We start from the raw sequence: 27,482 nt of genomic DNA on the forward strand, positions 1-27,482 counted from the left end.
TCGAATGCAAAACAAATGTATGGTCCTAAATGTAAAAGCACACTGGTGGAGAAGTCAGCTCAGGTCTACACTTGTACTGAAATTTGAAGATTGAACATGTTTTGTAGTTTTGTTTTGGAAGCAAAGACTCAACACATAGTTCCACTTCACCAAATTCTGTTCCTACATGGCTCATGACTGCAGTGGAGAATCAGTGGGTGACAACGGCACCGGACATACTGAGGGCTTGACATGTAGCTAAAAAAAAAAAAAAAAAGTAGAAGCAATTTTTTTTCAGGGAGCTTATTCAAGGAATGGAAAAAGTACATGCATACGAGGAAATCAGAGAGATTTATAATGGTTTTCAACCCGCTCATTTTTGTTTTCCTGAAGGTCAGAGGTCAGCGGCTGTAACTGCATAGATCTGTAGGAGACAACTCATGGGCCCTGCGCGCCTGTCGTCAGCTGGAAGAAGTTGCTTTGGCATCAGTAGCAGCTATCTTTGGACATCAGATAAGCTCTCGCTAAAATCACGTACGAGTTAAAACGTCTATACAGTATTCTACAATTGTGCCTTGTCTCTGTTTCCCTTTGCGTCTCTTAGATCCGTGGTTCAGATGAAGACATTTGAAGACTCCCAAAGATCACCACGCCTGGACTCCTGAGCGGCCCATAAACGTGGTCACTGCAGGCTGGGATCCGGAGTGTGTCAATGAGCTGTGATGTCTCACGGGTTTTTATAGCCGGCAGACTTCTTTCCGCTGACCATATAGAGAGGTGGAAGTCTGCCTATACAGGTTGATGGATCACAAAGCCCGGGCGGTCCTGAGGATCCTCTCGGACCGGATGCTCCTGGGGCGCCAGGGCTTCCCGTCTCGCCACGTTCTCCATTTTTGCCGTCCTTGCCAACTCCAGGAGCGCCTGGTGCACCTGAGGTGGAGATACACAAAGCATAAAGAACAATAAATTACCGCATAGATTACTGTGGATGTGGTGGCTGAATGTTGTAGTAACAGGACTTTCACCCAGAGCAGTGGGGTTCAAATCCTGTGTGACACCAATGGTGAGTTAAATTAATTTATTCTTTAACTTATATCATCAGTTTTCCTTTGCAGTTCAGTTCAGGTTAAAAATAAGTCAAATACAAATATAAAGTGTACAATAAACACAACATATAGCCGTATTGGCTTTTTACACTCAGGTGCAAATAGTGTTTTTAACTACTGGCAGAGAGCACCAGCATAACCCGTGGATATTAACCATATCCAGGGGCGTAGCACCAAATTCTGGGCCCTGTACACTCTGAATGTCAGTGGGCCCCAACCCAGTGGAGCCTGTTACTATGACAACTAAAGATAAAGAGAAAAAATAATCTAAAAATAAAAAAATCAGATATTGATTTATAATGTGTCAAGTGTTGTGATGGTTTCTCTCTCTCTCTCTCTCGCTACTCTCTCTCTCTCTCTCTCTGTCTGTCTCTCCCTCGCGAACCAACATACCAACGTAAGTTAATTGGACTTTGCATAACAAGCAAACTCGGTTCACCTTTGGGAAAGAAAGCAGTCAACAGCTGCCACTGCCTCCCCTCATTCTGCCTTCTTTCTTTTTCTTTCCTCTTCTGATACCCCGACTTGTGCTCCTTGGGCAGCATGATGTCTAGCCCCCAGGTCATTCAGTCTGGGCTCACTGACGTTACACTTGTCGCCGGTCGCTGTCGGGCGGACTAAACCATTTTGCGCCTCCAAGAGGGGCCCCCAGAATGTCCAATATGTTGGGAGGACTTTGACATAAAGTTCATTCTCTCAGTTGATGTTATCAATACATTTGAAATAAATTATGACACCAATTAATTGGAGGGCCCAATTCATTCGAAATGAAAACATCACAAAAAAATATATATATATCAGGATTTTCATGGGCCCCTCTCCCTACTCGGGCCCTGGGTAGTCAGGTCCACTTTTCCCCCCACTACCACGCCCATGACCATATCTGTGCACAATTAGCATGGACGTTAGGTCCCAAAGCACAGCCGCTCATCTGCCAGTTGAATCTTAACCAGCAAGCATCTGTTAGCAGCAGAGTGTGACAGAAGAAAAGAGAAAAGCTACGCAACCGACGGCTCCTGTGGCTGTCTGGTGACTTTATCAGAGACTTGAAGCTCTGTCGTCTTCGAGACAGTGTCAGTGAAGCAGTTCGGTTTTAATCCGATCAATCACTTTCCGCAAATTGAAGATTGGTCCTCCACTGGCCTCAGTACTACAACCCCCATGGGCCTCAGTCGCTCGTACCCGTGGAGAGGAAGCCAGTCAGACGCACCAACCAAAATGATGGAGAATTCAAAATGCTTCAGAACTGCAGTTTTTTTTTTTTTTTTTTACAGTCGCATTAAAAAGGAACGTTTAAACTGTCTGTGAAATCAGTTTACTCAATAATACAATCGTTAGCTACCGTCCACCATTAACATGTGATAACATCGTCAGCTCTGTGATCGGATGATTCTTGCCAGCATGCAGCCAGGGATTCGTGGTTCCCAAAGTTTTTATGTACAGAAGCTTTGGCTCCAACTTTTTATCAAACAACCAGATTTTCCCACTGAGCTCTTAATCTTTTGTACTGATTATTCAGTGGGGAGAATTTCACGTCAATCCAGGCTGTAGATGACCCCAAACTGTGACTTATGTAACACTGTCAATGGGGAAAAATGAATGGGCCTTTTACTTGTGAGACCAGACAATCCTGCCAACGGTTTCACACTGTTCCACTGATCTACAGGTGGCTGCAATACGCCAACAAACGCAGGAATGTCACAGCAAAGGCAGGAGAGAGGATGGCAGCTAGCTGGCAGGCATCAACAGCACGATTTAACACGTTTCAAAGACAAGGAGCTTTCCAAATGATTTATGAGAGAGGAAATCCATTCGGTGCGATTGTTAGACCTCATTGATACACACAGTGTGTTTTGGTGAGTAACACTCCATGTAAGCAGAGACTTTGTCTGTTCTTAAGAAAACTCCGGAGGGCACCTTTAACAGCCGCAAAGTCGTCCCTGAAAAGTGAGTCGGCCGCTGCCATGAGGCTGGAAGCTTCTCGGAGCTTCTTTTTAAACAAGGAATGTCTGCACAAACACTGCACAGCAGCACTATCATTACAGTTACCTCCCAACACAAAAGGTGAGGAGAATATAAATCTCAGTTCTGCCGTTAACAAAGATGAATGTAGACACTTTGGAGACCCTCTCAGCAGTGATGTGCTCTAATGACAAGACTGTAGCCTTACCTTGAGCACCTGGTGGGCCTGCGCTTCCTTTGATTCCCACTCCGTCCTCGCCCTTGTCTCCCTTATCTCCCTTTTCCCCGGGTTCACCTGCAGAACAAAGGAGCACACAGATGCTGAATGCTGACTTGAAACGGAGAGGCATACTGGTTTCACAGTTGTGGGGAGGTAATTAGGAATCTGAATGACTCCACTCTGATTCAGCGTTGCTCGGTGAATCATTGATTGTATATTGTTATGCATGGGTGAGTCTCTCCCATCAGCAAAGTGCTCAACATAACTTCTTTCGCTGTGCTGCGGCGGAGTGGAGACAAAGGCCTACAGCCAGGACCCACTGCCTTGTTTTCACTTAAGCCTTCATTTAATTTCTTGTCACTACCTCCACTGTTGGAGTTCTGGATGCTCTCCAGGAAAATGAAGAATAGCAGCACAGCTCTGGTCAAACAGGCAGTGTATTTTCTGTGGATCGCTGATATCAGCAGCTTTGGTTGTCTTACGGTCGGCATTGTTGGGGTTCAGTATTGAGTAGTGGAATTCGAAAAGTGTCGACTGACCTTTCTTGCCTGGTGTGCCTGGAAGTCCAAAGAAGCCTAGGTGGCCTTTGGGACCCATCGGCCCTGGGGCTCCTACTGCTCCTGCCACTCCAGCTGGTCCAGGGGGCCCGGGAAGTCCTGCGGGCCCAGCAGCACCAGGGGCACCGATGGGCGCTGGCCTCTTCAGAAACTCTTTCATGAGCTCTGCAAATTGTTCTAGACGGAGCCAAACACACACATATTTTACCCATGATACGTGTGATCACTTGGTAAATATAAGTGGACATGTGGATCTGATGAGGTCCAATTAAAGTGAACAAGCTGCACCTTCGACAACGGCCGAGCACATTTCACGGAGCTTCTCATCACTCACTTTTGGGCCCTGTGAAAGGATAAATAAACATTTACACTGCGAGACCATAGATCTGTGCAATTCAGTCACGCTAGATATCACCGATCGGGCATCCACCCTGCAAAATACACAGAGTGACTGCTCTGCTAGTTGCCCACACAAGCTAACGGTGATGTGTAGCTATGATGGATGGGGTTAGCTTGTCACCCCAAATACCAGTCGCCTGAATAATGAATGAATGAAATCACAATTATGTTATTACAAATATTTAGCAAACACCAAGAGATAAATGAACAAATGTATTTCTCATTTCACCGTGACTTTAAGCAGGTACAAGGTTTACCGTGTTCACCATCTGAGCTTAGCGCATTTGCATACAACATTTGCTAATTATCATATTAGTAGGTACAACTGAGTCATTCGTTTTGCAAGTACTTGGCCAAATTATTGTAGTGTTTGGACAAATTACAACTTTGACCAATGGGCTGTAGTTGAGCTGTGTGACTCATATAGACCCCGATAAGTTTAACCATCATAGTGTGAAACTTTTGCTGCTACTGTTACTGTTCAAGGTGATGATACATGCTGTGTTTTACTCTGGAGCACAATCGGTGGATTTGGATCGGCGCCGTAATAGTCACAGTCAGAAAAATGACCTGATCCATGGCCCCTAATTTTTACCTGACGACGAGAAGCCATGGGATCACTAAGGGCAGTAGGATTCATCCTCTGGGGACCACAAATGTCTGTGCAAAATTTTATGGCAGTTGTCGAGATATTTCAGTCTGTAGTGGACGTACATCCCTATCGTGGTTAAAAACTAGTTCATACTGGTTATTGGCAACAGTAACACTTACAGGTAGACCTCTGGGGCCAGGTGATCCAGGAAGGCCTGGTTCCCCCTCCAGCCCCCGAGGTCCAATTGGACCAGATAAACCCTCGTGGCCCGGCTGTCCTGGTCTGCCAGCATCTCCTGTAGCTCCTCTGTGGCCCTTCTCTCCAGGCTTAAGGTGGAAAAAATAAATCATCACCACAGAGTCTACAGCTATGGCTATTTCTTTTCTTTTGTACCGGATATTCCTTGTTCATATCATGTGGGTTCTACTGAGTTGAACTGGTTTACATTATGTTGTTCCAACACAATGCAAACCACTTGTAATGGCAGGTGACAGTTTCTTACCTGTCCTTTGATTCCAGTAACACCAGGAGGACCCTGAAAACACACAGAGGTCAGCTGACTCTCAAGGAAAGGTTGTTGCATTTTCAACTGAACAAATGTGACTCAACATACCTGATCTCCCTTGATGCCGGCATCTCCTGTTACACCTGTGTCCCCCTGTTCACAAGAGTCACATGGTGAGTGTGTGTAACCATTGGCCTGGTCACAGATACAAATACAGATCTCACAATAGTTCTTACCTGACTTCCTTTAGGTCCCATTGGTCCCATAGGCCCCTGGACAACACATTATAAAACATTATGTATTTCTCTCCTCCGACAGATTCTCATCACTGTGGATGTTTGAAAGCCACGCTGGTAAACCGAGGTTTGTCTGACCTGATCGCCTTTGAGTCCAGTATGGCCCTTCAGTCCTTTGGCACCAGTGTCCCCTTTGTCTCCTTTGTCACCCTGGAAATACAACATTTTACATTCTGGATATTTTTACATTATATATATTATTTCAATGTTGGCGTAGAAGTTTGTGCTAATTTGAATTATTTTTTTTTATCCAGCTGTGTAGTTCAACCTGCAGTAATGCATCATGGTCTGTAAGATCATCATATCACTGTCCTGTGAGAGCCACATATCCAGAAAAGGTCAGCCTTTTATGAGCTCAGAAAAAAAACCCTGTTTTCGGCTCTGTGACCATGTTTTTTCCAGCTGATCACACAATTTTATCAACCTGTAAAGGAACGTGTAATCCTGGGGTTTATTAAGAAAACAAGATGTTTTCACTGGAGAGGAAGGGTATACAAATTGTAATCTGAAAAGTAACTAAAGCTGTCAGACAAATGTAGTGAAGTAAAAAGTACAAGCTGAGATGGAGTGGAGTAGAGGTGTATAGTTGCATGAAAAGGAAATACTCAGCTTGTTTGTGCTTAAGTATAGCACTGAGTAAAATACTTAGCTACAGTCCACTGCTGGTATATGGAGCCTTGCATTATTAATGTCTCACCTGGATTCCTGGAGGACCTGCAGGCCCCACTGGCCCTTGTTTTCCTGTTTCACCCTGAAATTAATTACAGACACAGTTTTTCATCAATTTAGTAACACTGATGCACATGAATCCTCTATTCGAAGTGCAACTAACATCCATTAAACACTAAAAACCAATAGAAAAGCAGGAACTGACACCTTAAATGACCTCCACACAGTGCAAAAGTAAAGGTCAACTCACGGTTGCTCCTTTGTCTCCTGGTTTCCCATCTTCTCCGGCTTGTCCAGCCTCACCCTGTATGAGAACGGATCAGTGAGGAAAATATGACCTGCAGCGCAAACGTCAAACTAACAGATAACCAGCTGAATACAATAAGAGTGTGACAGATAGGAGCTTCGATTGGGGAATCTCACAGTCTTTCCAGGAAGCCCAACTGGCCCGATGGCTCCCTCAGCACCCGTGTCGCCCTACAACCGACAACAGGAATTGAAGTTGTTACTCCTATCAGCTCAGTCTGCTCGAGATGAGTGAGTTCTGTTGAAGTTTAATAGTGCTCCAATAAAATTTTGGATGTGCTATGTGGACACGTCCCATTAAATAGGAGATGATTCCAATTACCTTTTCACCGGGGGGTCCAGCGACTCCCTGCTTTCCCGGCAGCCCCTAGGAACAAAAACACATTACACGAACAGAAACAGAAAATTAAAGTGTCACTGCTGCAACTCCTGTCAATCCTGTCGATGTGGGGTGAAAGAGTTTATCCGTACGGAAAAGGTAAACGAAGAAGCATTAAAAAGGTTTTTCTAGTGGCTCTGCAAGGCTGTACTATGTCACATCCATTTCACACAAGAGTTATCAATATCACGAGTTTCCAACTCTGAGATATTGTTCATGTCAACCGTCAAAACGTAATTACAATTGAAAAACTCATAATAAACGCACATAATAATAAAGAAGTGCTTGAAAACAAAACAAGAATGGATGCCTGACGTCAGCCGCACACTGTTGTTCAATGTCAGTGAAACCAAATTTAATGATGTGTTATATTACCATCACCATCCCTCCTGCATGGTGTAAACGCTGTGTTACCATGGATACCATGAATATACCATGAATATTTGTATAAAATTCAATCGCAGTTTCTTTGATAGTTGGAGCAAAATGGTAGCCTGACCAGACCTGCTCATTTCCAGTCCGTCGGACCAATCACAAGCATTTATCTAAAGATGGCTGTCGCTGATGTGGAACGCTCTGTTGTATTCACTATTGTGTCAGTATTAAACAAATTAGATCATATTCTTTAAAAGAAGAACAAACCACGGCACATGACAACTTCTTGTTGATAAGAAAGATGTGTTTGCTTCACTTCCAACAAGATTTGGTAAAAATTGAATGACTACATCTGGTTGTAGGTCTATCCAGTTGGGTTCGGAGGCATTTTGATCCACAGCCATTGATAATGGCCATTGGAAATTGAAAATGAGCTGAGGAGAGCGATGTCAACACCAACCAGTTCCAACTCATGTATAATAATTAATGGCCATTACTTTTGAGGATATAATGGCAACACAAACATTCTCACATTCACATAATCTCCTTTTAAAAGTAATGAGCAGAGCCTCTATTACAATGCATTTTTCTGCAGTGGACTGCAAATTACTTACGAAGAAATAGTTTCAAGTAAGCATTTTATTTAAGCCTTAAGAACCTCTCCAGGAAATACAAGAGGAGACTGCTTCTATCTCAAAACCCTGAGATAAGGGTATAAAATACGCTGTGCTTTTTCTACTGTGCTGTTTGTACAGTCAGTTTGTCCATTCAAGCTGTGTCTGTAGCCTCTCACCTGACACACATGCAGGCAAAGGTAGAGGTTCTCTTGGCTTTAGATTTTCCTGCCCGCTGGTTGTCTGACTTTAATGTTTTATTTATCTGAGCTTCTCTTTGGCTGCACAGAGGAGCTCATCCTCTGCTAGTTTTCCTCACTTTGACTTTCTACTTTGCCATAAAAGTAGAACTGCTCAAAGTCCTGGTCACCAGTATAAGATATAATTGTCAGTAGTTGTAAAGTGTAACAAACTGTTTTTGATGCAGAAGCACAATGAATGAAAGGAAAGTTGCACTTACTGGAATACCCACAATCCCCCTGACACCGACAGCTCCAGGAGTACCAGGCTCTCCCTGTCGGGTAGAAGTTTGCAGTAAAGATAAGTAAAAATATTGAATGCTGAAACAAAAGTATATTTGCTGTTGAAGATCTAAAGTCACCTTGGCTCCATCTGCTCCGGGAAGTCCATCCAGGCCGTCTTTACCAGGTTCTCCCTGTAGGGTCACACCACGCAGTTAGAACCCAGTCGCTCTCTGAGCAACAGAACGAGCCGCGGGAACGTTCATTCAGCGTACTTACAACGTCTCCTTTTTCCCCCGCGGGGCCCTGCTCTCCCTGAGGTCCCACAGCTCCCTGATCAAAATCAAAATTTGATTGAAACAGTCTTTAAGTTAATATCTTGCAGTATAACCCAGGAGCTGAACTGAAGTGCAGAACTCACATCCTCGCCCTTAGCCCCCTCCAGACCCTGACGTCCACGGATTCCCTCCACACCCTGGCAGAGGACAGCCAATGACAGTGTGGACAGTTAGTTTTCAGTGACACACTGAGTAAACATCACAGGACACAGAACTGATCAAAACAAGAGCGCTTACGGGAGCTCCAGGTGGGCCGGTAGGTCCTGGGATGCCATTGAAGCCAGGAGGACCCTACGAACAGAGAGGACACAGTTTTTACCTGCTACAAATACTTCCATCCTCATCACCTGCCTGCACATTTCATTTTATTATTTTAAAAAACTTGAACCCACTTTGTCTCCCTTTTCTCCAGTAGTTCCAGGGAATCCAATTGGCCCTCTTTGGCCCTGAAATGACAAAGGAGCACCATCAGTAACATATATCACCTCCTCCAATAGACACACACAGCTCTGTAAAAACACCCTGAGGAATCTGATTCCTTACATCATCTCCCATGCGACCTGGCGGCCCCTGAGGACCCTGTTCTCCAGCGTCTCCCTGTGGAAACAAAAATAAATTAATTCAATTTAAAGAACACACGTAATCATATTAATCTGTTTGTGGGCTGCAATCAAATCATTCATGGGCAACGAATCAATCTCTTTGCATGCATGTGAATCAATCATTGGAAATGGGAAATTTGGGACGTTTGTTTGTTGCTGAGCGTCAGAAGAACTCACACACCTTCTCTCCATCTTGTCCATCTTTTCCAGGCTCACCATCCACACCTTTGTGTCCCTGAAGGCAACGATACCGATCAGATGTATGAACAAGATGTTTTATGCAGTCTATGGCGTTAGCATGCTAATATAAGCTAATTCACTCTAAACACAAAGGCTTTATGGGAATGTCCTTAGTTTTGTGATTCACTTGATCACGAGAGCAAACTGCTGTTCAAAACTAGTGACAAATAAGGATTTTGACTTTATGTTATGCTCGACTTAGAATCGACAGACTGTTGAAATTATAATAATTCATCCTCTGGGGAGCATGAATGTCTGGCCAAGATTTAATGACAATTCCATCCAATAGTTATTATGCTTAGATATTTCAGCCAGAACCAAAGTGGTGGGAAAAACCATTTGCAGAGAATATGTAGTTTCCTTCACATGAATGTTTTATTTGGCTTTAATTGCTATAATTATTAGTATTATTGCTATAATTATTTCGAAATGACTTTATTGTGTCAAACACTACTCAATGAATCTGAGCTACAGCAGAACCAACAAGGCCTCCCCTCACAACTAACTAACTCAAAACTAAATTAAACTGAATCTAAAGTGTTGTGAAGCCCAAAAATAATCCTTTTCCATTGGCATTGTCATTCCTCACCTTCATCCCTGGCAGCCCAGCCAATCCTTGCGGTCCAGCAGGGCAGGCAGCAGGACACTACAAGCATGCACAGACACACAGATTTGATTGAAATGAATGACAGGATCCTCATGGCGGCCGCAGAGCCGCTTAACTTCAGTGACTCTATTTGATCAGAAATTCACTGTCACCACTCCAGTTTGCCATGCATCCAGGAAACATTTGGTAGTGTGTAAGACAGTAAAACACTCACAGCTTCCCCACTTCCCTCATTGCTGGCACCAGGCGGTCCCTACAAACGCAGCAGAGTGACGTATAAAACAGAAGCGATTTATGTGGCTTGGGATGTCCACATAAATCCACCCAAGCAGAAAATTCCCAGAGAGATAATGTGAAAACAGACGGTGGCATGCAAACATCCCCATGACCTCCACATACAGTCCACGTGGACATCTGAGCCGAAGAAGTGTCCGAATATAGATGACAAATTAGTATGAGAGCTTTTTGGGGTTACACCTGTTCAGCACGCGCTCAACATGCAGACACTGACCATTCAGTTCTGTCATGATACAGTCAGTGATATAGTGTAGTATTTTAGATCAGAACAGACTGACATGGTACACTGATGGCATGAGGGTGCACATAGAATACGTGTCTGGTTACTGACATGAAAAGTGTGTCATTCAAACACCGTGACATCATGTAATCAGAAGCGGCTGTAATCCCAAATATCAGTATCTGCATATGAGCTCAAGTGTGGAAGATTTTAAATCAAACAATAAATAAAGAAAATTAGATACAATACACATTGAAATATGTGCATTGTGTGAAATGTCTCTAATTTATCACTAATGATAAATTAGTGGGCGTAAGAGGTCAGCTTGGGTTGTTACCACAGGCCCTGGTGGACCAGGGGGGCCAGGAAGCCCTGCGGTGCCGGATGTCCCTCTGGGTCCAGGTGGGCCCTGCAAGTTCAGGACATATATTAGCAGAGCATTTGATATCAACACACATAGGAAAGTGTGTGATATACATCCAAATACAAAATCTTCAAAATACCACACAGCTTACGATTAATAATGTAATAATGGCACTGATTGTGTGGAAAAAGATTCTTCCATCTTAACTTGTCACAATATTTACTGCTATTTTCAATGATGCAATTAGTACATGAATCATGTTTTTTAATGTAAAACATTAAAGTACTGACTATAAGTAAAAAGTGTTGCATAACAACATGTAGCATAAAATGAAAATACTCAAGTGCAAGAACTTTGCACAGAAGGACAATACTTCAGTAATGCACTTAATTACTTTCTACAAGTGCTTCATTTTCACGTTGCTGCATAACAACATATTCAGTATGTTGAAATTAATGATGTTTGTTTGCTTTTTCAATCTCAGATTTGTGAAGTCTGACCTCAGGGCCGATGTTTCCTTCATCTCCAGGGGTTCCTGCTTTCCCTGGTGGTCCCTGATAGACACACACACACACACACACACACACACACACACACACACACACAGAGCAATTAATACAGCAGCACATTCACTGGCAAGCCATGTTGCCGTGTATGAACAGTTCAACAGTGTTTCAGAAACGAGGTGTAGCGGACACATACAGGGGGTCCTTCAGTTGCTGGGCCCTATGAAAAGAGATAGATTTGAATTGGATTAAGTGAAATCATTGGTGTGGTGTCATTTCCATGGATGCTACTTGAATAAGACACTCGTCCACTTACAGCAGCACCCGGAGGTCCAGGAAAGCCAGGGAGTCCCTGCAGCCAGAAGGGAACGAAATCACTAACCTTGTCTACATTTGTGCAAAATCATGATTCTGACAACTGAATGATTTCAAGGTGGTCTGAATGGTCACTCACTCTCTCCCCCACAGGCCCTCTGGGACCCATTGGACCAGAAGGACCCTGCAGACAACAAAGACACAATCACACACAGGCAGTACTGGCAGATATTCTAAAGAGTGTGTGTCAGTGGACGAGGAGGTGTTTCCTACAGCAGAGCCTGGAAGGCCGGGCAGGCCTCTCTGTCCAGGAAGACCGATCTCCCCCTTCTCCCCTTTGCTTCCCTGGGAAACAGACACAACAGGATATAAAACAGCTTTATCTCCTTCCTGCATCTCTCTGCGTCGTTGCTAAGATACACAGCGGCAGTGACAGTCAACATTTAATCAATGAAAGGTGGGTTGCTCTTGTTGTTTCTCAGATTGACGACAAGCCGAGCTCGTGTAAGGCCAAGCAGATAATGAATGGGCTGGACGGGAAAACGCCAACGATAAATGGCACCAGTAAACATGCTGCCTCCACTTGACCCTAAGGCTCAGTCATGACAATTGTTGTACGGGTTGATAGGCTGTTATGTACCAGCGCAAATGCATTCTGTGGCATCGACTTTCAAGGAAGCTAAAATGCTGTAAAACTCATCACACGGTAGAGAACATTAATACCGCAGGCAAATGTGGCCAGACAGGATGGCTGCCAGGACAAAGATGGAGAGAGGGTCTGGGCTACCATGGTAAGGGTGAATAAGAAGCCTACTATGTGTCAAGCTTTTTTGTAGTCCAAGACCAGAAAAACCAGAGACTACAAACTTCTCCAAAGATATGTGCCCACAGTAAGTCTTAACTTAGTGGCCCACCATCTATACAAATACATTTCTCTACTCGCGGTGACTGCAGATTCTCTGTGTCCATGTGTGCCAATAGATGTATAATGCCCAATGGGAAGGGGGAAACAGATAGGAGTTAGCTAATGGGCTGCATTAGTCACATTCACTAATAGAGGACGTAAAGCAAAAATATGACCTCCCATCTGGATCAGACTCCCCTGTAGTATTTAACTGGGGTTTCAGAATACGTGTTGATTTGTTAAGATTATCTTGGCCACCAAATCTTTGAGTACAAAAAAGTCCTTGATATATGAGAGTGAATATTTGTGGGTCGGCTTACAAAAAAATGTCCTATCGAGAAATCAAAAACACGGAGGTGAAGTCAATCATTTCCTTCAGGTATCACATAGCAAAACAAACAAATGCACAAATAGATTAGAACAGCCTGCAAAGGATATCATCAGTACATCATTTAGCACTTCATACTCACAGGAGAGCCCGGACTGCCGGTAGAGCCTGGAAGACCCTGGAGAGACAAATGAAACAACACGGTTGATGAAAGCAGTGACAAAAGAGAAGAGTACTAGCGATTCAGGACTGTAGTGATTTGCAGAAAGAGCAGCTGCTGTCGAGCAGGAAATACTTACGTCTCTTCCGTCTCTGCCGTTTTCTCCTGCGGGCCCTCTGGGGCCCTCTGGGCCAGGGGTTCCTGGGGGGCCTTGGACTGATCTGTCAGGCTGAGAGTACAGACGACCAGTCAGAGAATGACAGTGACATGACTGAATAAAAACTGTGTATACGGCCTTTAATGAAAGAAAAAAACTTACACCTCAAGGATTGGAATCATCAAATCATTTTTCCAGAATGGTGAAATACTTAATACAACATGTTATTTGACATATTCTTAATGAAATAAATCAGAAAATTGAACTGGATCAAATCTAAATAATCTTAATTTAAGTGAAACTAATATGTCAATTTGACTTTCTTAAAGCACAGGTATTTTCTTTTAGCCTGCAGACATGTTTCTAAATTGTCCTGTCTACGTGCCAACTTGATGTACAGTTGAATTTAATTGCTGGTCACACATGAGCTTGTGTAGAAATGTATGAATGGTCTGCCCAGCAAACAAACTAATCCACCACTATAAATCAGGTTCAGAACAAAGCAATGAGGCAATTAGGCAACCGAAGCACTGCAGTAGATTATTGGCTTAAAATCAACAAAGCAAAAAGAAAGTAGAGAAGATAAATAAATACCTCAGCATTGGCATACATCTGAAGAAGCAAGAGAAATCAGAAAAAAAGGGAGAGTTAGTGAAAGTAGTCACACCACCCTCACCAAAAGTGTCAGCACAAGCGCACCTGTTCATGATCATAGTAGTGAGTATATCATGCTGTCGTTTGAATATACAGCCAATAGTACCAACACCCCCGCCCCGTGTACAGAACCACTTCACAGCTGGATGCAGGGATGTTAGCCTGAAATCTAAAAGAGCGCACCAGGCCAGGAAATGTCTCTGTCTGTAGTGGGTAGGGATATTTGCATATCGATACAAGTGATTGCATAAAAACACTTCTTGAAGGCTTCATACGGAACGAGATGGGAGACAGCAGAGTGGCATTTTCATTAGAAGCTACAAGTACTTCTCTGAGGCAGAGATCTCATTAATTGTTCTGAAATGACACACACTACACTACACTGAAATGAAAGAGAATATTTTGTCATGAATGCCATGAACCTGACAGCCTTACCCAATGTGTCTGTGTCTCTGTGTGTGTGTGTGTGTGTGTGTGTGTGTGTGTTCTTATTTCAGGATGACAGAACATCCACAGGTTGTCTAATGCTGCATTTGTAGTCGTATATAAAAATATTAATCAGTCTTGCCACCGTCAACTACTTTCTCATCATTTCGAGTTGTCTTTACTTTTGAATGAATACCCTAATGTCGAACCATTGTCATGTTTATGACTTCATATGCATTCATTATTTCGAATGATGGACTTTGGCTGACATTAGGCAGACTGTGACTGTGTGAAAGACATGAACAAGTCACAAACTGGTAATCGCAAAAACAAATGACACGAACACAGTATAATCACTTTACAGAGGCTCGATTTCAACACAACAGCAGCGCAACTGTATTGTTTTGCTGTTGTGTTAGAGCTCCTGCACTTTCTTATTGAAAACATTATTGCACCTTTAAAATTGTATGTTTTAATCTGTACTGTCATTTCTGTGCAACTGTTCTTACGACATGTGCTGCTGACCTCTTGGCCAGGTCACCCTTGTGAAAGAGATCCTGATCTCAATGGGTTTTTTATCTGGTTAAATAAAGGTTAAATAAAAAAAATAAATAAAAAAAAGTATGGGCTACAAGATGCACATTTGACCGAGGTCATGTGAAACTGACGCAAATACACATTTTTGTGAATGAAAAATATTTCTACTTGAGCAAAAAATGATGTAGTGATAGTCCATTGCTGGTTAGCTTACAGTTAACACCTGCACAGTTGTAGTTCTCTCTGTTTGAACACATCTTAAGAATGTCATTCCTGACTAGCGTGAAAAGTTCATGCATTCTGAAACCCTAATAGTTTGAAGACGGTGCGTGGAGCAAAGCGAGGCAACATGTGTGAGGGACACGTCACGTGCTGGAGTCCCGCTGAATGAGTGGGGGGGTTCGCCCGAGTGTTTCTGGAAACTGCAATACCATAACAGACTCCACTGCAGGAAAACAGGGGCAGATGGGATGTCTTGGCCTCACTACCTACCTCACTACCTCACTAGTGGTCAGCCAGAGAGGAACCACGGGAGAAAGGTCCAATGGGACATTTGTTAGATTCCACCTAAATGTGAGGTGGTAGTGAGAAAGCCTGCTGACCCTTCGTCATCACAAATATGGAAGAAAATATAGAATAAAGAAGGGATCAATTCAGGAAAAAAACATGTCTGTGTTTAGTTTTTTTCTCAGAGTACATCCTGTTTGGTGTTGCTAGTGTTCCTCAGCAAGTGTGAAGAAAGCCATTTAAATGGTGTTAATCAGCAGGTGTCATACTGTATTCATGTAGCAGCAGGTGGTGCACCTGAACTAGGAAGGTTACTTCAGGCAGGGCAACATATGGAAACTGTCTCTTCTATGTCTATTAAATACTATTATACTACATTATATGCACCCATCACTGAGACTTTTGATTCATCCTATAATTTTTGGGTGATCAAAGTCAGTGCGTTAACTTCTAAGATAAACCATGATGTTGTTGGTAGACTACTTGTGGTACTTGCTGTTCTTCGTGTTGTAGAAGCACGTGTGGCACATGTTGTATTCAGTACAGAATTTAAATAAAACTTTAACCACAAGAATCTGCCACTGCACACACTGTTTATGATGTCACATGTTTAATTTGATCGAACTTCCTGCGTTGGGGTTTGACTTGCGTGCCTGGTCCTTAACAGCTCTGCCTCCCACAAATGTTTGTAGAACTACAACTCCAATCTGCAGTTTGACCCTAAAAAAAAAACTTCTCTAAATTGTCCAACTTGCAGTTGTTTTGGATGGGCTGCAACCTCTGGATGTACTACGGGAAACTGCTAGGCAGAGTATTTGTTACACTTCTACAACTCCATCTCAGCATTTCTGCCTTGTTGGCTCTCAGCATGCTGGGAGCCCCATCAGCCTGAATAAAACCACAAACCGCAGCAGATGCTGAGCAGATCCCCCGCCCTTGTTACTGTACCTCTGTGGCAGGCAGCTCATTGCAGCTCTCTCTCTGGGCTCTCTTTGGGTCGCAGTGAATCAACATCCACTGGAGTTCAAACTGAAAAGAGATGCTTATGTTACTACAAATATAATTCTAATCATTCATTCTGAGACGTGACACCGAGAGAGAATCAGGAAATGCTTCGTCATGGAGCCGTTATTTCTTTGTACTTCAATGAATCAATGGGTTGTTCGAGCTTGATTTTCCACCGACGCTATTTTCTGCAGGGATTAAGTCTTTTTTCCCACTGGAACCCAGCTGAGCAGCTTTGCTGTGACAGCAGCACTTTAGAATTATAGCAGAGCTCAGCACACATATAAACCTGAACGTGTTTGTCCGCAAAAAGCACCATTTCACTGAGAGCTTGTAAGGAGAGTCAGTGAGCATGATTAAATGCAGCAGGCAACGCTCCATTCTCGCTTACCACTACGGAGGCATTGGGATCAGCATCCAGCCTGCCAATAAGAGTGTCTCCCTCTGTGTTGATGGGGCCTTTGCCCTTGATGGGTTTCTGATCCACGGGCTGGCAGTCCACGTACAGAGTGACCTGGTCGCGCTCCACGCCAATCATCACCTTGTGCCACTTGGTGTTGAAGAGCACAGAAAGGCCGGGGAAAGTGACGGTCTGCAGGTTGCCATCAGCGCCCATCAGGAAGTACTCCAGAGCCTGCTGGTCGCCATTCAGCCTCAGCCCGGCTTGTTTGTTGCCGTCTTCGTCCACTACTTGCCACACGTTCCACACCTTGTTCACTGTGTTCTTGATCATGCGGAAGGTCACCATGAAGGAGTACGAGTCAGGGAAGCCGCGAGGAAAGTTCAGCCTGAGGGGGAAATGAAGCACAGAGGTTCAAATTAGCTGATGTATCGGGAGAGAGTGTTCCAGGTCGTCAAAGTCAAAGAGAAACATGTTCTTATTGCATGACACTGGAAAAAGCTCAAAGACTTCTCTCACTGCCAGGTTGTAAGTCTCAAAATATCTTTTATGTCAAATTGAATTCATGATGACAAAATAAACACCACTCAGCAACGCTATCATCCAATCAAGGGTAAGACATGGATAAAAATAACTTATCAGCTCCAGCATCACTGTCTTTGAGAGTCAAATTCAAATACATTACAAAGCTACATGCTTCAGAGAAACAAGATTTTAAGGCACGCTATTATATCACAGATTAGATACTGTGAAAAGGGCTGCCTCAGTGCATAAATCAGCGCTTCAATTACAACATGCAGTCCTGGTTAGCATCCACAGTCTGGTGCTTTCTGTGTTTTTAACAAGCCAGATTCTCAGTAGGAGGTGCATTAATAGATGGGCGCTGCAGCCGCACTTTTACCGTCTTGTAAACGATCAAGGTGAGGCAATAAACAAAGAGTTTCCTGTAAGCCAGTAAAGCAAATGAAGACCACGCTCTAGCTCTGCCTGAGGTGAGAAAGTCTAAAGTATGTGCTGCTTTTGCCCCGCAGAAAAACAGGGAGGGCTGTGCGGCATGAAGCTGGCTGGCGAGGACGGACTTCAAAGCACAGTCTGTGCCACTGGACCTGGGGAGGAAATAAACATGTATTTACATTCAGTGTGACAGGCCCGAGCGCCGAGGATGCTGGGTGCCAGCGAGTTACATAACGGCTTCTAAGGAAAGCTGGCCTGCAGGAACAGATTAGCCAAAACAAACTGGAGCAGGCACAGTGGGAAACACCGGGGGACATCTTTGGTTATGTAAAGTGGTAAAGCCATTAACCTCCACGCTCTGTACTGAGACCAGTTTTTTGAAATGATGGCTTGAACTTTTACTAATGGGGAGCGCTACTCCGCCTGTTATATAACGTTTCCTGTGGTCGTGGAGCTGTGTCAAGTTTGGAAAAAAAAAATGACCCTGATGACGTCATAAGGGTGTTACCAGGGTGGGGTTTGAGATCTTAAATTGTGGAATTGGAGAGATGTGGGGCGTGGAGGGTGTAACGGAAAGATAAAGCGGCTGGTTGCATTGCGGGAAATGTAGGATTCAGTGTTCTCAAAGCTCAATTGATGGTCAGGATACCAAGTTTAAGCCTCCACTCATTTCACTGCTGCAAATCACCCAACTTTATGAAAGTCAAATACAAAATAACTTCCCTTTTTAAATGGAAATCTGGATAATTTGAATAACTGACTTGTTGTTTCACCTTTTCTTTCAGAAGTGTGGAATGTCTCGATAGACTTATTTTTGCCCCGGGGAAATATGTCTCTCCTGTGGATACAAAGGGCTTTTCAAATCCAACACTCACTCACAAAAATGCCTCTGCTCTGCCTTTGTGTCTAAGAGATGCCAAATAGGTTCAGACATGTTTTTCTTTACCAATTACACGCTGCTCGCCATGCAGTAACATCTGTGCTGGACCTGTAATAATGCAACACCTGCATGGGGAGACCTCTCACACATTTGTGTGTGTTTTTATTTGCTTTCTTTTAAACCCTCTTTACTGTACTTACATGGTTGGAATTTGGAAGTTGGCCTCCCGGTCGAGGCGGTAGGCCACCTGGAGGGGAGTGGAGCCGTCCACCTTCCTCACGCCTTTCAGAGGGATCACGTCTAGCTGGAACTGGGTGATCAGGTCAAAACCTACAAAGGACGATTATATGATGTATATGATGATGCTGAATAATGATCAGTGTCCTCTGCAGCAGGAGGGATAGTTAGCATTATAATACAATAACTGCAACTACATGTATATCATAATGATTAATAGTAGAAGATGATCATTGCTGGAAGTAGAAACAGCGACAGCAGTAGGAGCTGTAGCTACAACACAGGCGGTTCATTAGCATTAGCCCAGCATTGTACACTACACTATTCACATTATGACTCACATTATGAGTGTTAATACCTGCATAATGTAGCAATGATCCTTTAATGTCTTATATGATGGCTGGACACAAATTCAGTAGATGAATTGTTTCATCCTGATGAATAATTCATGACAATCCAGATAGTGATTTTGGTAACTGAGCATAGCATTAGAGCAGTTACAATAACAGTTAAATTATTTTAAGGCTTAAGTAGTTAAAGGAAGTATATGATATGATATATATGATATATGATATGGTGAGATCACAAAGTTAGGAAACAACAAAGGAAATAACCATGAATCCCATAAATAAAGACGGGATTCATCGTTATTATTCTATTTGACACTGCCTACTTTTCAAACCACTGAACATGATGCGTGCAGATGTGATGGATGAGTGAACTGTTTGAAACAGGGCGGTGAGCAATTACAATCTTGCTGATTTTGAATTGTTCCAACTAAAAATCTCTGCAGCTCAAGTGGAACATTTTATTTGCCTCATTTGAAAGCTAAGGGTGTCTTGAGGCATTAGGCGGCCCACCCTGTTCAACTAATTAAGCTTACTGCCTTCCTTTGGATAGTCTGTTTGCTTTTTTAGGGCTTTTCGAGGCTTAGCCTCGTGCTTTTACAACAGCTTCAACTGCTGCTTGTACTTTTGTCTGAGTCCACCCCGACCACAGGTCATTTACCTGGAAGGTCATCTTGTCCGCTTCTCATCGGTGGACAGACGGTATCACCATCCAGCCGGTTGAGGTCGAGTTCTGATAGAAGGAAAAAAAAACCCAAAAGCAATAATCTTGTTACGCTTGTTCTTCCCTGAATTTGACAAATGCAATATATTAGCAGTCAGTTTAATTCAGTTGATGTATTTCAGCAGACAGATACAAGGGAAAAGCAAGGTCTTTAATGTCAGAGTGGATTAACATCACAATGCACTCTGGTGCATTTTTAATGAGAGTTTCTCTTACATTTACACTTACACTGTTTCACATATTCACGCTTTCCAAAGCTTGAACTAACCGACACAGTCTTAGAGATTATCAATGCAGACTGCTCAGACACCTCTTGTGATCCAAATATGTCACCAGAGATGGAAACATAATGCTGATAAATACGCCGGCTAGTGTTGCATGACTGTTGCCAAAGTCAATATGTCATTGGAAACATTTTAGAAGGTCGATACGGCAGGTGAGCCACTTTTCTTCTTATTTATGCGTATGATTTATCAAGATGGAAGTCTCCTTTGGTGGAAACTGCACCCTGCAATACATCACAGAGCCATCTGAGTTCAGCCTTTATCATAACTATTTGAAAAATCTATACTTTTAGTTTTGATAATCTACAAAATAAAACACTGGCCTAGTTTTTCACTCCCATCAACAAACTGATGTTCATACAATGAGGTGTGAATTCAGAAAAGCTTGTACTGAGACTCATTCAGATTCAGTACAACAACTGTTTAGTACACATTGTGCAGGTCCACCGACATGTTTAAAATGAATTCACTGTCACTTTTATTCTATGCAGTGAATAAACCAATACCTGGAGGGTGTCAGAAGAGGGCGCTATCACTGAAGTCCCTACACTGCTTATGCGAAGGGGAAAAGCCTCTCAAAAAAAACTCCATGAAACCAGGATGGTGACAGCCAGAGGGGCCTCCCCAGTCAATAACCTGAGTCAGCTCATTTACAGTGAGCAGCGAGAACACAACACATCTGGAAGCCGTTCCCGGATCCCACATAACTGCTGAGAAATGAGATAAAGTGGTGAGACGGTATTTATAATCCCATATTTACTACCACTAAACACTTGTCTGACTGTGCATGTGGGCCTCAAGTTGTTAAAGTTACTGCCTGCCGCGCATTACGCTCAGAAAGCCACTCATTAGTGCAACGAGCAGGAGATGAACCACAATTAAGATGTCACATGCAGCTGCATGTGTGCGGCGTGACAATGAGGCCGGTGTCAGTGCACCTACTGTACGTGGCACTCACTGTTAGCATTATTGTGTCCTCAAACAGCAGCAGGGAATGGGCGTGTTATGATTATCAGGGGGGACATTTAATCTGATTAAATCCTACAACACAGACCAGCACAGTGTGTCTGCTATTTCTGGCCTGTGCTTTGTGAGCTCTGATAAAGAGAATGACCTAGCAACAGTCAACATGCGGCCGTTAACATTAACCTGAGTCCTCTTTGTCTGTGTTTACAGGACAAACAGTTTCACAGTAATGGTGGTGCCCGTGCAGTGTGCGGTACACTGATTTTGCGATGCGTCGATGATTGTGCACTGCGCTGTGGGTGACTTACGTCCGAGTGCTGGAGCCAGGAGGAGGGACAGCAGAGCCATGCAGACAGGGGAGCACGACGACATCGATAAATGCCACGGTTGCTTTCTGTTGAGGAATGATGGAGAAAATGAGCATTCAGCCATGCCTCTAATTCTCTTTGACAGTTTCTTTGAGTCTGAATCAATGAAACACCACGGGGATGACAAGAAGCACTTTGCTGGCGTCCTCTGTGCTCATCCTGAGTGCATGAATAGAAAGCAAAAGTTCACACCTTTCCTCCAAATTGTGTCTGCTTTGCATTGCGGAGAAGATTGAAGAGTTTACTGTAAATGGGGTATGACACGAAATGCCGAGTGAGAGAGTTGTTTTTTGCTTTCATTGGACAGCGACAGTGAAGAGGCAGAAAGGAAATGGGGAAGGAGAGAGAGAGAGGTATGACATGCCTGCCATGGGGCATGCACTGAAACCATTTGGCTTACCAAGGCACTCCACACTCAATTATCCTACCATGTTTCTGCTGCATTTCAATACAGATCCCACACGGTCAAGGATAGGACCAAAGACACGGAGTGCAGTACACGTACAGTACATGACAAGGGCGGACACTTTGCTTTTCTAAGCTTCAGAGCGGTGTAAGAAAGCTCCGATAAAGCCACTGTACGAGCTGCCCAGCCCCAGACAGCACACAGACGAAGTTAGAGACTCCCTGGTGAACATAGCGGACCATTTGGCAGCTTATCAGCCAGATGTCTTTTTCAGCAAAGTTGGTGGAGACCAAAACAGAGCAAAATAGCAGAGTGAACGCTAATGTTGCTCTGCATCTGCTGGGTATGTTAGGCAACATCAACAGTGACTTAAATTGATAAGATGTCAGTGGTGCGTTAACAGCTTGTATCTTCTGCCTCCACGTGGTTAAAAATCAGTTATTGCAGGTTTAACAAAAGCGATAAGTGAAGCCTGTAAAAGTTCATTCTTTACCTTGTAAATAGTAGTTAGACAAAACAACTGTAACCCAAGGTCCACTTGGCTTTTTATAGTGTCCCAACTTTTCAGCAACAATGTTTTGATTTTCCAAAAAGTCTAGCTAACCTACTGTAGCTAAAAACCAGTCAGGTTTGAAGCCAGGCCATCTAATAGTGTCATCCTCATGAGTGCTTGCCTTTCACTGGACATCATCTAATGTTCCTCAGCCATAACATAGACTTTACATAAAGATGGATGACATGACAGCTCCCCAAAAGTGAAGCCAAAGTGCTGTAATCACCCCCTGGTGGCTGGCTGCAGTGTAGTTCATAAACCCCCCCAGTGTTAGCAGATGGTTGAAGTACACATCAAATACATTTTTCCCAAATATTTTTTTCCATGTGGTTTTAATTAGTGATTTAATGCTATGAAAATGGGGCTGTGACATCATGATTGACAGCTAATCCTAACCTAGACGGGATGGCGAGGACCAATATATGACGAGGCAGCTGTTTGTTAAGGTCAACTAAACTACTGTTAAAAAGCTACACATACACCCACCGCACTGGACACTGCAAAGCTTTTACTGCTTCCAAACCCTGCCAGGGTGCAAAGGTGTCACTTCCACATCGTCTAAATGTTGGAGGACCACAGCTTTTTATTGCAGCTTTATTGCACACTCGTGTTATATATATATGATAATGAAGCTCCATCCCCGATCACAACTGCACAGACCCTGGCTGGAAAGGACCCCTCCAGCACAAGATGGCAGCGGCTGTATCTCTTTCTTTGTTTTTTTTTGTTTGTTTTTTTTTACAGTGGGAGGATGTGGAGACGTGTCGTCCGTCTTTATACCTCTACATCTATGAGCCGGACAGACTCTGCTTCCCTGGCTCCACCCAATCAAACCTAACTTAACCAATCAGATCACTTCTGCCCTCGCAGCAGCCTTGTCACAAAATCAGAGACAAATCGGTGCTCTCCCCAGAACCCCTGTCTGTCTTCATGACAGACATGAATCACTATGAGGCTTTCGAACCATCAATACCAAAATTTACTGACTACACGAATAAACTTGGATGTTATTTAACATTTTCTGCATGATAAGAGGAGGCATGTGTCTCTGCTCCTCCACAGTAGTCTATTATCAGTATGTGCACCTTTAAATGCTGGAGAGGGTGGATGACAAATGACAGCGACGGCCATGCAGCTTTTCCAAGGTGATCTTACAGAGCAGTTCAAGCGTCTAAGCACTGCTACATTTTGTCCACACTTTAACTCGCATTAGCACGCTCCTCTATCTCCTCCTTTAGCTTATTTTCTGTGTGTCCTGACTTGTGACAGCTTTCACAGCCATGCCAAATCCATCATCAACATGACAGATGGTGATAGTGAGGACTCTTTTCCAAAGGCAAAGGTTGTAGCTCGTCAATCTGGGAAATGAATGAGGTAGGGGTGGTGTTACCGAGGGCGTAACCCGTCTCCAGTGTGTGAACTCTCCTTCAAATGCATGTGTTTTCTTGTGGAGCGTGTGCATGTGTGTGTGTGTGTGTGAGTGCAGAGAAATGTCAGTGTCAGAGAAATGACTAATGGCTAAGTCAGCAAGGTCTCTTCAGAGAAAAGGCGAGCATTATGCCCTTCACGTTAAAGGAGCATCTTCAGAGGCCCAGTGGGATTGGCTGTCTGCCTTCCACGCCGATCCATCTACGGTCCAGACTGGTGCAACAACACGTCACTGATGAAATGTGACAAGTGGGGCGCTTTCACCGTTGAATCCTTCAAAGTTACTAACCCAGGAATAATTTGACATTTTTGTGCATTACTGTGTCTGCTGGCTTTCTTGATGAGAGTTAGATGAGCCGATCGATGGCGCTCTCATATCTGTGCGTTAAATATGAACCTGGAGATGTTTAGCTTAGCTTAGCAGAATTAGCCACAAATTGTTTTGATTCAATCTTTTATACAGTTTACACAAACTAGATATAGCCTAACATGTTAATTATTACGTTTTTTATAGGCAGGCTGGCTCCCCCCCCCCCTACTTCCTTGTTACTAAGTTACACTAACTGTTTCCTGGGGACAGTATCAGACATTTCAGACTGGTTAGTAGGTTAAATTAGTCTAAACGGTTTGCTAACGATATTGTGGAGCAAATGACGAGACCAAGAGTGATCCAGAATTCAAAATTAGTCCCGTTTAAGATAATCACTGCTTTGAGCAACGGGTAACTTTAGACATCTGAGGTTTGAATATTACTTTGATCTAAGCCAAAGTCAAAGTCAAATTTTTGTGAAACCAGATATTTAGATATGAGAGTGTTATCAATCATCTAACCTCATCTAAGTCTCAGCAAGAGAGCTAATGTATTTCTCAGTATGTCCAACTGACAGGCAACATGTCAGAATAAAGCAAATGAACACCACTATGGACCAAACCAAATCTCTTTTCCTTTAAGTATGATTTTGTGCTTTTTTTTCTCCCCTTACAGCGACAAAAACAATTGCTGTTTGAAGTTTTTCGTGTAGCAGGCAAAGAAATCCTCAGGGGTGAGGTGTCACTTTAAGTGATGACATGCAAAGCCATCTGAAGATTGACGGATTAAGAAAGCTGACAGCTGTCTTAATGTAGGCTTTGAGCTGCAGGCAGTGCTTCTTAAGTCTTCTCCTGCTACCGTACCAACATGAAATGCTGTTAAGCGTGCACCCGCATTGCATTTACTGCAAGTATAAATATGTGTAATGTGCAGCCCTGCGAGATTAAAGAGCTGCGGTTTCACACAGTTCAAAAGTGAAAAACAAAACAAAAAAAAACTTGCAAAGGCACAAAAATCCCCAGATATATTCCAGTAAATATCCTGTCATGAAATCAATCAGGGAAGTCAATTAGGTAATGACATGTCATCTACTTTAATTCCTGACATTCATCAACATTTGATGGGACTTTCCCTCCGCTGCCACCCATGCCGTGGTGTCCCATAGGTGCTCCCAGAATGCTGAGGGTGAGCCAACCCTCCTGGCATGACTTCTGTTCTCTCGTTTGTCTAAATCACCCCTAAAATGGATCGCTGTTGAGCATGAAGCAGTCAGCTATACAGTTCAGTGATGCTCAAGTTGATTGTTGCCGCAACGTTGTTGTTGATGTGGGAAAAGAAATATGTGTGAAAATGTCTTCACAGATGACGATGCCGTAGGCGTTAATCAAATATTAATTCATTCATTCAGGATTTGTCCCAACAAATTAAATGGAAGCACTAAAGGGCTAACAACTGGAAGCTTGGTGTTTATCACATAAGAGCCCCTTTTACTTTGCTGAAAAGTCACTGAGTAGAGGTTTATAGGCTGCATGTGTGCGTGTGTGGGCCAGATTAAAAGGCAAATGGGCAGCTTCTTTAATCTATACTAAACTACAGATCTTCTGCACCCATAAAAGTAAAAGAGTTTTCAGAGCTCAGAGGAAAATGTAAATGTTTCCTTCTTCTAAATGAAGATTAAGAAATAGATACGGTGAACACCCAGTCTGAAATGGATCTCCATTAGTATGGAAATGACAAAAAAAAAGAAGAAGAGCCCCGACAGAAATTCAGTGTGAGATATTTACCTCGTCAGACCAGAGCCGTGGAAGGCCATGTTTCACTCCCCTCCGTGACGGGAGACACGCTCAGGCTCAGCAGTGAGGCACAGTGGAGAGTTGAGATGCAGCAGCAGAAGGAGCGACCGGACATGAAATTCCCCCCTGAAGTCAGTCCTACCTGCACATGTTGAGGACTGACGGAGAGAAGCGGTGCAGGGGATGCTCAAGCATTTTCTGAGGACACATAAAAGTTTGCTCAAAGGGCTCCCATTGGCCAGGAGTCACTCGGGAGGTGGTGGCTACATTTTATTACCAACACTTAAAAAGATGCAGAAGCCCATGGGCCTCCATGTGTAACCCCCCCCCCCTCTGCTCCTTCTCTTTATGGTGCCTCCTAATGACACGTATGCCTGTATGTAATTCTCTTAATAATTATCGTCAGGATAGGGAAGAAGCAGCCAGTGAGTGACAAAATGTGGATTTCATAATCACGTGTACTCATCAGAGTAGCTGAAGAATGCATGTTAGCCTGTAGTGTTGACACTGAGAACGCCTTGTTATTACCTGGAGGGCCTCAGACAGACATGCTGTTTATGCATCCTGTATGTTATGTAATTTGATTCTTCGCCGTTTGATCTGATCTTTAGAAGATCTGAGAGCCTCGAATGAGCTGCGACGGGCTGATTTCTTGCAGGAGCGTCACGTTAACCCAAATGAGTAAATAGTCGGTGATGTTCCTCATTGCTACGACTTAAGCTCGTACAGACGTTGTGACATTCTCTTACAGGTTCGACTTTCTTCTCTTCCCATTAACATTTTTTCAGCTCCTACGGTGCATTTGAAGTGACAGGAAGTGCTTTGCCAGTGGGTAGAGTTTTCTCTGAAGCAAATGTCATTGGTGTTTTAAAAGCATAATGACTTCTTTAACTTGTACATATTCTTAGGAGGATGCATGTCACAGTATAGAATTTAAATGTGTCTCCAATATTTTCCTCCCTGCACTGTTCTCTTGTGTGTATGTCTTGGATTATTGGTTTATTATACAGTCGCTGTCCCTGCTATATGATACATTATTAGGGATCAATAAATCATCTGATACTCTGCAATTAACTACAACCAACAATATGAAGGTAAAGTATTTCTTACTGTATCGTATTGCACGAATTGACTGCTTTTGTAGCTACAACAACAATGCTTGTCAGAGAGCGCTGGAAGGGAAACATGACACAGTGACTGGGCCTCTGCAGAGATCTGGCAGAGATCATGTGTCCAGCCTGGATA

At 43.4% G+C, this 27,482-nt stretch overlaps 1 protein-coding gene across 1 annotated transcript; it reads right to left on the reverse strand.

The window, feature by feature from the left end:
* Nucleotides 1-706: 706 nt before the first annotated feature.
* Nucleotides 707-26,257, reverse strand: LOC139216037 (collagen alpha-3(IX) chain). Its single transcript, XM_070847088.1, has 38 exons — nt 26,229-26,257; nt 21,688-21,773; nt 20,067-20,138; nt 19,022-19,151; nt 16,979-17,375; nt 16,531-16,611; nt 14,053-14,070; nt 13,441-13,530; nt 13,284-13,319; nt 12,183-12,254; nt 12,049-12,093; nt 11,911-11,946; nt 11,791-11,814; nt 11,589-11,642; nt 11,062-11,133; nt 10,422-10,460; nt 10,190-10,246; nt 9,542-9,595; nt 9,302-9,355; nt 9,151-9,204; nt 8,996-9,049; nt 8,842-8,895; nt 8,700-8,753; nt 8,561-8,614; nt 8,420-8,473; nt 6,914-6,958; nt 6,709-6,762; nt 6,536-6,589; nt 6,314-6,367; nt 5,695-5,766; nt 5,557-5,592; nt 5,429-5,473; nt 5,318-5,350; nt 4,995-5,141; nt 4,113-4,167; nt 3,807-4,001; nt 3,256-3,342; nt 707-909 (listed from the first exon to the last, which is right to left on the reverse strand). Exons 1-38 carry the CDS (start codon nt 26,255-26,257, stop codon nt 707-709), a joined length of 2,850 nt encoding a protein of 949 aa, XP_070703189.1.
* Between the last annotated feature and the right edge of the window lie 1,225 nt (nt 26,258-27,482).

Source organism: Pempheris klunzingeri, chromosome 16 (genome assembly GCF_042242105.1).
Source record: "Pempheris klunzingeri isolate RE-2024b chromosome 16, fPemKlu1.hap1, whole genome shotgun sequence".
Classification (NCBI taxonomy): Eukaryota; Metazoa; Chordata; class Actinopteri; order Acropomatiformes; family Pempheridae; genus Pempheris; species Pempheris klunzingeri.

Coding starts and splice junctions, on each gene's coding strand:
- LOC139216037 (XM_070847088.1), bottom strand. CDS start 26,257: ATGGCCTTCCACGGCTCTGGTCTGACGAG. Junction 11,815..11,910: donor CTGGACCTCCGGGTGCTGCT/GTAAGTGGACGA, acceptor CTCTTTTCATAG/GGCCCAGCAACTGAAGGACC. Junction 8,615..8,699: donor CGGGGGAAAAAGGAGACGTT/GTAAGTACGCTG, acceptor GTGACCCTACAG/GGAGAACCTGGTAAAGACGG.